Below are 12839 nucleotides of genomic sequence, written 5' to 3' on the forward strand. Positions count from 1 at the left end.
AACTCAGGAAGTGGCGTCTCTTTCTGTCTTCCGCACCATCTCTCTCTGTCTGTCTCTGCTCTCGCTGTTTTTCTGTCTCACTCCTTTGCTCCTTCATTCTGTCTGATGGCGTGTGGTTTGCCCTCCTGAACTCTCTCCCCTCTCCCCCTCTCCCCCCTCCCTAGCACTGTTAACAAACAGCCGGAGCCCACTCCACGTAGAGCCGGCACTGTAATTAGAAAGCAGCCACAGCTAACCTCACCCACCTTCCACCCCCCACTGCCTCCTCTGGAAGCCGGGGGTCCTGCCCAGCCTGAGCCCCAGCTCCTGTCCTCGGCTGCAGAGGCTGAGCAGCCCCGCCTGAGTGGTGCTAGTAGTGGTGGTGGTGTTGGTGGTGGGCTCCAGGTAGCTACAGTGCAGCCTCAGGTTGTAGCCCAGCTCAGCGCAGAGGAAAGCAGGTAAGGAGAAGCGAGCGTAGCAACATTACTCCATCGTCTGCTCGCAGCCAATCAGCCAATCCGGAGCACCCCCCGTCCTTTTATGTTTGTCATGTGTTTGATTGGTCTTTTGAGTTTTTACTCAAATTTGAAAATGAGAAAAACCATGTCAACATTTTCTTTTAAATTCGGCTTCATTGTTAACAAGTTAAGAATGTATTGCAACAAGAATCATGTGTTGCTTTGATTACAGGCACATTTTATCCTCCCTTCTGCTTGTTGTGATGATCGACCAGTCTGTTTTAAAGATTCCCTTTTTGCCTGCCTGCTTGTCTGACTGAGTGTTTGAGTATTTTGAGGCAATGTCTGATTTCTGCATGTAACACTCACAAACCGATTTTCTGAATTTTGTTCAGAAAATCGTGTTTATGATGTTTGTCTATTGTTCCCCGTCTGATAACCATTACCCAATGAAATTAGCTTTTGAGTGAAATATGTTTTCTGTGTAGCATGCATGAGTGCTTGCAGCACTTGCTTGTTAAAATCTGTTAAATTGCAGAATATGTGTTGAATGACTAACATTTGGGTTTATTGTATTCCCACAGCCCAGCCCGTGAGCTCATGTCCACCCCCCCTCCCCAGTGGAATGGTTCGGTCCATCTCTCAGTAGGCACCCCTCATTCCCAGGGTGGATCCAGGGGGCCTAGTCCGCACATGGTTCGAAGAGGTGAGATAATACACTCCAATTCTGATTATTTATTACCATCAATGTAATTAATATCATATAATAATTATGTTTTCATCTGAAGGCACCAAGAAGCAGGCCCCCGCCCCACCAAAACAATTCAGCCCCTTCCTCTCCCAGCCCAGCAACACACAGACATCCAGCTCCACTCATCATCCACCCATCACCCCCAGACGCCACACCGTCAAAGAAAGCCCTATCCACGCCCCGAGCCACCCGCCCCCCCAGCCTCCTCCAGCCCAGGGGGGGGAGTCTGAGCCCTCTCCCCCCAGGACTCCCACCCCCCCTGACAGTCCACATCATGAAGGGCCGCACTCCAACCAGCATTCCTTCCACCACTCTGGGTCCCTCCCTCGCCCCTCCAGGCCGGCACCCAAGCCACGCCCCCGACCCAACATGCCGCCGCCCCCACAACCTGCAGTGAATGACGCGAATGGCATCTTTGGCTCCGCCTCCAAGGTCATAACAGGTAAGCAATCTGTGCCTTACAAATTCTGTTTTAAAATATTTTTATACAAGATTATAAAATAAACTGTGTGCCAGCAATACATAAAAAAAACATTTAAACTTAGATTTTTTTTTATAAAGAAATAAAAAAAAGGGTAGTTGTACTGTATGTGTGCCCAACATGTGTAGCGTATGATGACGTTTTTCCAATTTCAAATGGCACATGGATTTTTCGATCTGGCTAATTGTGTAGTGCCGGGGTGAACAGAGAAGTTTGTTTACTATACTAAAAGCAGTAAGACAAACCATTATTTTTAACGAGGGAAAGTTTTGTATTCAAAATGCCTGTTGGCAGCAAATGCAATTTTAGTTATCAAAAGTAAATAAACCCATTATGTGACAGGATTCTATCATATTCCTTTATTGTTCAAGACCCATTTAATGTTGTTACTGTAACTTTGAGGTGCAGCTTACCTATTGCTTTATATACTGTTGATAAACTGTAAGGCGTTTGTCATTATTATTAATCTTGTTTGGAATTTTAAATAATATGTTTTAAGTCACTAGTTGTTAAATTAATTGAAGTAAAAAGTACAATATTGTTTCCTGAATCCCTTAATTAACAGAAATGTATATTGACTAAAGTACCTCAAAATTATACTTCAGTACAGTACTTGAGTAAACACTTGTTTACATTCCTCCATTTTAATCAGCCAAATAGTAATGGAGTTTACTGTTGGGGAGTGAGCACCTTTTGCAGTTGTTTCTATTATACACATTTTAGATGCATATTTCATCAACAGGTAAACATATTTAGCGATGTTTAACATTCTTAATTATGATTTCTTCTTCTGTATTAGCATTGCAACGGCTGAAATCACCTTCTGATGATCTGCTGGTACTTTCAGTAATGAGTGATTTCAGCTTCCTCTCAGGCCGTTGCTGTAATTAGCTCTCTGGCTTTTGGTTTCACTGTCATAGAGCTTCACACCTAAATATAACTGTGGTGATCTGATGCATGACAGGAAATGTGTAAATATTACAGATGTCTGAGCTGCTGGTCAGATGAGCTTTGCAAGGCAGGTAATGGTAAGGATCTGATTGGCTGACGTGCTTTGTCTGTGTCCACTGCATGTGTGTGTTGCTGTGCAAATACTGTATACATATTTTCATGTATATTAGTATGCATTTGTCATGCACTCACCCTGCTGTCCAGCATTATTAACACGCTTTTACATTTCCACGCCATCCCCTGCTAACAGTTTTCTGTTTTAACTAACTTGCTCTTAAAAATACTAATACAGACTTTAAAGTAATACTTGTTGGTGTTGCTACTGTACAGTATCTGTATTTTCTTAAACGGATCTATGTGAAAAATGTCGCATTTAATGATTAACACACCAAGGATACTGTCCCTACCTCTAAAAATATGACTTGACTGGCACTGTAATTGCAATATTGACTTGATATAAAGATCGGTCCTTGGTGTCTTACTTTGTGTGAGAAGGTGTTGTGTGCACTCCCCAGTGTTAAACCGTGTTGCACGTTTGGTTCATAGCTTCAGCTCAAGTTCAAAACATTTCTAACCTGATTTATTTGTCCCCTTAACTGTCCTGTATAGACGGAAACTTTTTCCTAAAGGGGAGTGGACGAGCCTTCATCCCTGAGGTGATTGTGGACCAACCAGGGGAGAGCTCTGCTGGTCAAGAGCCCGCCCCCACCCCAGCGCCGCAACCAGACCCTCAGTTCCAGACAGAGTACACAGCTCTGTGAAGATAAAGAGGGATCGCTGTCATCCAAATGCTCTCTCACTCAGCTGGTCCGTGTAAAAGATGTTAATGTTTAGAATAAAATATCAGAAAGGTAACTGAACTCATTGGTTACCCCAGCTCGTCATGTTCCACTCATGTAAAAACAGCTGCCTTTTCTTGTTTTGCTCAAACCAGAACCACAAAACGCCTGTTCAGCTAGTACACTGCATTTCAAGCGCTCCTTTCGTTTAAACTGCTGGGTATTCTAAGATTGGACTGCTGAGCAATAGCATCAAGCCTCAATTTATACTTATAAATATAAACGCATACTGTAGCAGCTAAACTGAAAGGGTGCTAAGCTTTCTCTTCACTCTTTTTTTACCACTTAAAGTTGACAATGCTATCAATGTTTTCAGACAAAAAATTGAGAACCTCGCACGACATACAGTAGTCAAGAATATTTTTTTTGTATTCAGCATAGTTGTGGGGAGAGATTGTAGTATGAGCCAGTCATTGCCAGTGATCTATTTATCAGTTTCCAATTTGTCAAGCTCCAGAGGCTTTTTTAATAATTGTCACACACCTCAGGTCTCCATTAAACATACCAGTGTAAAGAACCAAAGAAATAAATATGGGCCAATGGAAATATAATGAAAATGTAGAGCTGCCCAGCCTCTGTTTATGGTTGTTAATGACCAAATGTTTTGTGCAATATATAAAAACAAATTCTCTTGCAATGGTATCCTCTCCACAGCAAATATGCTGTCATTTTTGTAATTGTAATAATCCAGTGGGGTAGGATTTTACTTTTTGTTTTCTATCTGAATATAACTCGATTCCAAATGACCGGATTGACTAAGTTTAAAAATGGGTTTAAAGCTCAATGAGTATATGTTTATCATTAAAAGGGATTTTTTGATAACAGATTGATGTGATACATGTTTTCAATACATAGCTTGTAACTGATCACTCCAACTTAAGCTCAAAGCTAAGACCAAATACAGCCAATTATCTTTTTGTGTATCATTTTCACCATGGCTGACAATCTTACCTTGATGGGGTGATTTTCAGCTCTTTGATTATACTTTTTTACTTCTGAGCATTTTAATGATTGCTTTTCTGCACATAATGCATCCTACAATGCATCATTACTCTTTATAATTAAAGGTGTTCAACATTTTAAAGTGTTGCGGGCTCATCAGTTATTTCTCATTCTGTCCAACTGTAAATGTTCCTTAAAACAAAGGTGGATGAAAAGCGTGAAAAAGACTTTGCTTGCATCAGCCATAATAGTTAGATTTTCTTTGGCTGTAATTCATTCACATAGTCAATGTAAATAAAGCGTTTATCTTAAGATATATGACATTATGTTGGCACAATAAAACCTAATTTCTAACGTCAATGTAGTAAAATCATGCTATAAATGCGTGGGATGTAAAGCAAGCACCTTTGTATTTTAAAGAAGGGAAAAAGCATCACTGTATGGACATATTTATGTTTACTGTCAGTTTAAGGACAACAAAAAAGTGGAATTTCTTCTCATTCTTTGAAAAAGAAAATCTATACACAACTTTTAACAACCCAAAACACCAGGTGTCCATTGAGTGTCACAACCTGTCTGTCAAGCCCAGTAGCCGATGATGAAGAAAGTTACAGAGAGGCAAATAAGCAGGTTGACGTTAACAATGCGTCGTAGCAGTGGCTTTTCCTCCAGAGAACAGATAGCCTCTTCAAGTGGAGGAGGCATCGCAGGAGCATCATCTCCTCGCTTCCTCCTCTCCATCCCACACAGCCAGAAGAGGGCGGACATAAACTTAGACGTTCTCTGGACGCTGGACACGGAGGATGAAGAGTCTGGAAAGTTCAGGAGGGAGAGAGAGAAAACACTGAATAGTGGAGAAGATGTGATCTACAGCTAAATTAATAGACAAATGGGAAACCCACCATTCCTGTGATGACATGCTTTTCCATTGCTGTTCTCCTGCTCATTTCCTGTGACTCCCGTGCCATTTGTCGGACTGCTGTTCACCTCTGAAGTCATAGTGCTGTCCTCCACTGTGAACACCTGCTCTTTGGGCTCTTTGGGCTCCACTGGGTCAAACCTTGTAAACCAGGTCAGGCGTGTAATCTGTTATTTAAAAAGAAACATGGAAAAGTTACAAAAATGTAAGAGAAACAAATTACTCTCTTGTGTTTATCCAGCACCCTAAGCTGTTTTTACTATTAAGTCTGTGTGATTTAAAGCTAAAATAGGCAGACATACTTTTCCAAAGGACCCAAATGATCATCCATTTGGTCAAAGTTTTAAATCGGTGTACTGCAAACTAGTATCGTAAATTTCCCTATGGTGTTATTGACCCCTAGTGGCGCTGTAGAGCATGTTCATATGGAGAGAAATGCAATTTATGTTAGTCACTATTTTTAGTTGCAAACAAAAACATTGGCTTGCTTACAATGAATACAAGACTATTTCTACATCCAAACAGAAATATACAAATATATTAAAGACAGAAATACACATGAAACAGCCTTATAACTGAAATGTAGATGTGATTCAGTTTTTTCCACCTGCTCTGGTTTGGGCTCCTCTGTAGCCAGGCTGATTACAACCACCACAAACAGCGTGATGAAGGACAGCAACATGGAGAAGTACAGGTAGTGGACGTATTTCAACACCGCAGGCCTGTTGTCCTCCTCGTAGCACTGGGGCGCAGGGTAAATTAAGTCCAACAACATGCGGATGCAGCCCACCACCAGGCCAATAACCAGGCCCCAGAATGCACCCTGATGTATGAAGGGAGAGAGGAAGAGAAGTGTCAATTGCTGGCAAGATAACCTTAATATTTAGACTATGAATATAACACAGTAATTAGCCACAGTTGTTTTAGTGAATCTTTCATAATCCAATAACATCACGACTATATATTAGAATACAGTCTCTGTATGCTCTAACATGCATGATCTCTTCTGCAGTATTTTTGTGTTTGATATGTCCTACAGAGAGGACATGGCTGTCCAAATAAGGTTTTGCTTAATGCAATGTGACAGTTAGCATTTAATAATGCTACATTACATACATAATTACTGGTGTGCTGGTGTTTTGTAACACATCAAGAGAATTAGGTATAATGAATATGACCATGCCTGCATTAAAACATAAGCTTTGAGTAAGCAGCTTTCAGAGCTAAACCGATTGTGTTATTGTGCCATCTCAATGTGTTTTGGTAATCCTTTTAATTGTCTAGTTCAACAGTGACATGGTGGGTTTTATAATGGATTCTTAGTATACTATTATTTGTATATTTAATCCGTCTAATAATCAGTCACAGCTGCGAACAGACACAACCCGAGGCTGCAGCACCTCACCTTCTCATTGGTCCTCTTCCAGAAGCAGCCTGTGAGGAAGATGATGGAGACTGGAGGCTGCAGGTAGGTGCTGATGGACTGGATGTAGATAAAAAGCTGCCCCCCCTGACTGGCCTGGATGACAGGAATCCACAACACAGACACCACTACCAGCACCAGCACGAACAACCTGTAGCACACACATGAAACACATCATCTGTTTGTAATTCCAAATACATTTTGTGATCAACTGCCAAAACATGTTCAAAGACATGTTATGGCAGTTGATCACAATACAGCTTGTAAGTAATGGAGAACTAACTGTGTGTGTGTGTGTGTGTGTGTGTGTGTGTGTGTGTGTGTGTGTGTGTGTGTGTGTGTGTGTGTGTGTGTGTGTGTGTGTGTGTGTGTGTGTGTGTGTGTGTGTGTGTGTGTGTGTGTGTGTGTGTGGAAAGGAACATCTGGTAAAGTCATTACAGTAGGAATCTAGCAGGAAAGACAGATTATGTTTTGGCTAAACATGACAGTATCTAATATGCAGTTTGGTGGTTGATTTAATCCGAAATGAATTATAATGACATATGTGGTTTTAGTGGGATGACATATTATTCATGATGTATAAACCTTTAACCTCTGCCTTAAGGGGTTAGGGTTGAACTTTCATGATAACAAATGTAACTGCAGGCTATCTACTGAATTGTAAAGCATCCAAGCTGCAACCAGGTCATTTTTGGTGTTATGCCTGGTTATCCCCAGGTGGTCACATACCTTCCCACAATCATAAGTTCCCACTCAGATGCACGGGTTCGGAAAGTCTTCCAGAGATCCATGGTGAAAATGGTGCTGGCGCTGTTGAAGACGGAGGTCAGAGAGGACATGAGGGCAGCGATCATTACTGCCATCATGAGACCTCGCAGGCCTGGGAGAGAAAAACAGAGTGACTGGCAAAAGAGACTATAGTTTAAAGCGAGTTAAAGACAGTATAGGTGGTGTAGGGAGGAAAGCAGTCTCACCAGTAGGCAGCAGCTCCATCACCAGTCTGGCGTAGGCGGTGTCTGAGCATCCCACTGGGTTATCACAAATCTCTTTACACAACTCAGGGTCTGCACACGCCACATCATCTATTTCATTAAAACACACAACGCTCAATTTAAACATTAAAACTCTTAACCTGAAAGCAACACATTTATCCAGTTTTGAAGAGATATTAATACAATTTATAACATTAATCACTATTTAAGAGAAGTAATTTAAGGTTGTTCATTAAGCGTATACCAAGTACATTATTCCAGTTGCTGGCTTGATGAATTAAAACATATATTTCACACTGTACCTGTGTAAAGTATCCTGCTGATCATGCCCGGCAGCATGATAACAAAGAAAGGCAGAATCTTTAAGTAAGCCGCCATTAGTGATCCACCTTTCGCATGGGTGAGGGTCTTAGCAGCCAAGGATCGCTGCACAATAACCTGCGAATAAATCAAAGTTACCCTAAATTACCTCACAGGGATAGATGGTTGATGATGAAGAGATACCGCAGTATGTATGTAGATTTGAATGGAGGTCTATTTTATCAGACAGATAAGGTAATCTCATAGCTTGCAGATATTATTGCGCGTGGCAGGTATCAAGGGTAAAGGTTTTATGTGCTGTACTTAAAGGCAGGAAATGCTCATTAAAATGTCACGTGTCTTCTGATGTCTCAGATTTGGTCTGGTTGGTAGATTATCTCTCTGATATTATATAAGGATATAAGGAATTTTTAACCTCTCTAAAGAGCAAAACATTCCAAATCATCAAGATGGGGGTTTTCAGATGAAGGTTTTCAGATGAAGGTTTTCAGATGAAGGCGCTTTCACGCTAAACTTCAGAGGAATTTTGTACACAGCATAAACAAGATGTAAAGGGACTGAATAACACTTTCGTCTTTTATAGTTAAAAGACATTGAGACACTTAAATAAATTGAATGTTTTTAAAGCAATTTTGGCAACTCTGGGCCCTATCATGTCTAACACTCCTTCCCTTAGAGGTCAGGTGTGCCAGCATTATGATAGTTTAAATAAAAGGCTTTTTCACTGCACGACTAATTCCCCATTCTTTAATCAGCTCTCAATTATTAAGAATAGTGCTACACTAAAACGTTTATATTTATTACAGTACCTGGTCAGAACACCAGTACCACATGGAGGGGATGGACATGCCGATGATGACCCCGGGCCAAGGCAGGTCCGAGTTCACCGGGTCTCTGAATATGTGGAAGGCGTCATCTCGAGGGATGCCACAGGTTGAGTTTGGCACGCGTACCGAGGGGATGGCGTTGGGGTATTTGCTCATCAGAGCATCCCAGCCTCCAACCTCCGCAAAGCCTTAACAGAGGAAAAACAGGGTCAAATCAACTGGAAACAAACTGCTGGTGAAGGGAAGGTTTAATGCAGTCGGATCTGACTTACTGAAGCCCATGAGGGTGAGCCCTCCTGCCAGCATTATAACAGTTTGAGCAGCATCTGTGTAGATAACTGCAGCTAGACCACCTGGGAAACAACAGCCAGCGACACACAGAACAAACAGTAAATGCACGTGTATGTCTAATGTCTAAGCAAAGAGGCGTAGAGGGAGAAAGGTCACCTGCAACAGTGTAGAGAGCAGTAATTGACAGCAGCATCACCACAGCGATGTAGATGTTCCATTGTAAGGCGAGCTGAATGAAGAGAGCACCGGCATACATGTCCACCTGACAGGAAATATAAAACAGAGACAGAAAATATACAAAATTCTACCACTTTCAAATGCATACACAAATATAAAGGTATTTGTTACAGCATAGGAACAGTAACATATTTTTGTGAATTTTTTTTTACCGATATCTTTGTAAAGATGTAAATAAATAAACACAGGACAGTTAAAAATATCTGTGTTCTTCTACCGCCAAAACGCTTCTGCAAATATTCTGGCATGGTCATCACCTGGAGATAAAAGAGTTAAAAGATGATTATGTATAAAGGAATATTTTAAATGTATCATGCATGTGTGTAATCTTTTAGGTTTAGACGCCCTTACCCCAGAGGCGATATAAATGGGGAGAAAGAGCCATCCCAGCAGCAGCACCATCAGCATACCCTGTCAACACCAAACAGAAACTCTTTACACTTCAAAACAGCAACTACGTTTTATATTTCATGTCACAATTTGTCTTGTATTTAACTCTTAAAAAAGCATACATTGATCTCTTACATTCCACTCATATGCAATAGCCCCAATTCCTGCTGCAGCCCCTGACCCTGCCAGGCCGATGAAATGTCCACTGCCAATGTTACTGGCAAACAGCGAGGCACCCACCTAAATATAGATACCAGAGTCAGTATCCTACTTTGAAGTGCAGAACATTTTGCCTCCATCAAACTTTTAAAGGGCTAAAATGCACAGGGGATAGAAGTGTCAAAAAGTGTGTTTGACTCACAGGCCACCAGGTCATGTTCTTCCCAGCCAGGAAGTATCCTTTCACCGTGCTGCGCTTTGTCCTCAACATTGACTGGTATGAACAAAACAAGAAACCTCTTAAAGATACAATTGCAGAAGAAATGTTGATTCATAGCTTCTTAATATACATCATGATCCCTGACCTATTTGATAGGATATTTACTACATATAAAAATAATGATAGGATATCAAGTGCTGCATCAAGTCATCATGTTAACAGCAACACTTTCTCCTACTATGACAAATTCAAATGTCTGCTTCGAGAAAGGCTTGTTTATCCACTCAATGTTGAATATTTAATGTGTCACTGTTGAGTCAGAATAACTATGTAAAAATGGTTGGAAAACAAATTAAAACAGAGACCAGTAATTACCCAGAATCCAACAGCCAGAATCAGCAGAAAGTAGATGACCAGCACCACGATATCCACTGTATCGAGGGAAGTCCTGCGCCCTGGGGCAGGAGAGGGAGACGGAGACGGGGGCATGCTGGTCGCTTGGCGGCCTTCTCTGAGGTCAAAGTGCATCTAAAGTCAAAGAAATAAACAAATGATGTCTCCTGCTTTGTAGCATCTACAGCAGTCAGTGGTAAGACTAGTTAGTGTTAAATAGCTTCCAAAGTCATGATATAAGTAAAGCTGTATAATGTGTCTAAGTTTGAGGTACAATTTTAGTATGTACTTATTTGACATACTGATTTGACAAAACATGACTTTATTCAACATAACGTGAGGATAATGTGAGTGTCAGAATAACTTTTGGAAGGTATTTTTAAACAGAATCAGGACTGTGGATTATATCCCTAATCAATTAAATTCCTAAAGTGATTTCTTAATAGTCATTATTAAGTGAGTAACAATCACAGGGAATCACATGTTTCCAACACTGACCAGCTGAGAGTTATCGTTCATACCTAAACAACAATGCCAGAGTTTTCTTATAAGATAAATATGAATGTCAGTTACTGTAGACATGGATTCTTAACCTGCTCTACTGTTGTCATGTGCTGACGAGTGAAACACAGCTTAAGGTTAACTCTAGACTTGTAAACTACACGGTTTGCACTTGGTAGTGTCGCACTTTGATCTGTGAAGCACCTTGTGGGACTTAAATATAAAACTGAATACATACAAAACATATTAAATAATACGCCGCTCATTTCCATCTTAATTGATGAATGTAGTAACATTTACAGAAATTCAGATATCAATAAAACCTACAACTCAGTCCCTTACTACCTTCAGGCTGTGTATTGTGTATTGTGTTATTAATTGGTAAATAAACTCACCTTAAGTACGTTCTCACACTGGGTTTCCTTGAGCTAAGTTGACAGGTCCAAACAAAAACAGCATGTCGCAAATGACATGATACCGGGAATGTCATGTTTTTCAAGTATCCTTGGGGTTGCCAAAAGATCAAACTCCACTTTAACCTTGTATACGACAAGGTTTAGTTAAAATGTTAATGATTATTGCTAGTAACAGAGTAATAAAGGCTGCTTCCGCTGATGATAATGGGAACGCTAAATTATTACTATTTTAAAACGTTTTAAATTCATGTAATTTACAAAGAAGACATTATATTAAAACAAGGTAAGAGCATACTAACTGTGAGTGTGTTTGTGTACAAGTTTATCTCACAAAAAGAAATGTTTAGCTGAGTTGTTTCCGCAGCAGGACAGATACACGACTAGCAATAGCAGATGAGTCAGCAGCTGTTATAAAGATAATGATGTTTACTGCGTAACATTTGCAGGATATGTAAAAACACTAGTGTATGTGAAGCCATTGATGTGATTCCACTTGTCCCTATCAATAGTACTTTTAGTATTATTCCTCTGTAAAATTACCTTATTTCCATAGTTTTTTAAACAAAGATCTTAAAAACACAGAGTACACAAAGTAGATTTCATTACACTCTTTATATATCATCGATAGGGTACAATACAAAATACAGACTTAACAATGTATAGGCCTTAAATTGAGAGCAATGCATTATGTAACTTACATGAAAAACAACCTAGACCATTATTAGAAAATAAGGCTTTCACTAGCTGCACACATTATTCCTGCCTTACCTCTAAAGAATATCGCTTGAAGGCTAAGATGTATTTTTCACAGAGCTCTGGCAGGTCTAAACAAGCTGTATTATTAACTGTTGTTCTGATATACTAACCTTAATGTCATTAATGTCCTCTGAGTGGTATCATTTTATGATTAGTCCATATGACACAATATAAGAGATATTTGGTACATTATAATAATGTAACATTAACATAACAAAGTGCTTTATATAATATAGCATTTACTCTTATTCTGTACAGTACAAACACAATATATTTCAGTGATATTTTCATATAGTATAATTGTTTTTTGTATAATATCCAACAATGAAGCATGGCTTAACATTCACATATTGCACACTGCCCGCTGCCCATTTTTCTATTGCCTATATTAATGATTGCAGACCGATTCTAATTGATCATTGGAACATATCATATTGCCTTTAAAAAACAAATAGTAAGTGCCAACTTCTCAATATCTCATATACAGCTCTGGAAAAAATTAAGAGACCACTCCAAAGTTTTCTTAAATGTCAATCTCTACATGTATGGCAGCCATTCAACTCCAGTGTTTGTTGAATTCCAACACAGAGAAA

General features: G+C 40.0%; 2 protein-coding genes across 5 annotated transcripts in view; one reads left to right on the forward strand and one right to left on the reverse strand.

The window, feature by feature from the left end:
- Positions 1–4543, forward strand: part of arhgap17b (Rho GTPase activating protein 17b) — a 21486-nt gene extending 16943 nt beyond the window's left edge. The window contains exons 17-21 of one of the 4 annotated variants that reach the window (XM_034143207.1): positions 165–437; positions 1022–1143; positions 1226–1630; positions 2654–2697; positions 3230–4543. In XM_034143207.1, the coding sequence (XP_033999098.1) occupies positions 165–437; positions 1022–1143; positions 1226–1630; positions 2654–2661 (808 nt within the window). In that variant the 3' untranslated portion in view covers positions 2662–2697; positions 3230–4543. The remainder of the gene's footprint in view (positions 1–164; positions 438–1021; positions 1144–1225; positions 1631–2653; positions 2698–3229) is intronic. The other 3 variants (XM_034143208.1, XM_034143206.1, XM_034143210.1) reach the window with 3 other exon arrangements.
- On the reverse strand, positions 3829–11568 carry slc5a11 (solute carrier family 5 member 11). The gene is made up of 16 exons (XM_034143213.1): positions 11470–11568; positions 10556–10708; positions 10163–10234; positions 9937–10041; positions 9763–9822; positions 9564–9668; positions 9331–9436; positions 9156–9236; positions 8866–9071; positions 8038–8173; positions 7718–7825; positions 7473–7623; positions 6726–6894; positions 5928–6143; positions 5304–5487; positions 3829–5213 (listed from the first exon to the last, which is right to left on the reverse strand). Exons 2-16 carry the CDS (start codon positions 10706–10708, stop codon positions 4981–4983), a joined length of 2085 nt encoding a protein of 694 aa, XP_033999104.1. The 5' UTR covers positions 11470–11568; the 3' UTR covers positions 3829–4980.
- Between the last annotated feature and the right edge of the window lie 1271 nt (positions 11569–12839).

This window comes from Trematomus bernacchii, unplaced genomic scaffold, assembly GCF_902827165.1.
Source record: "Trematomus bernacchii unplaced genomic scaffold, fTreBer1.1, whole genome shotgun sequence".
Lineage (NCBI taxonomy): Eukaryota > Metazoa > Chordata > Actinopteri > Perciformes > Nototheniidae > Trematomus > Trematomus bernacchii.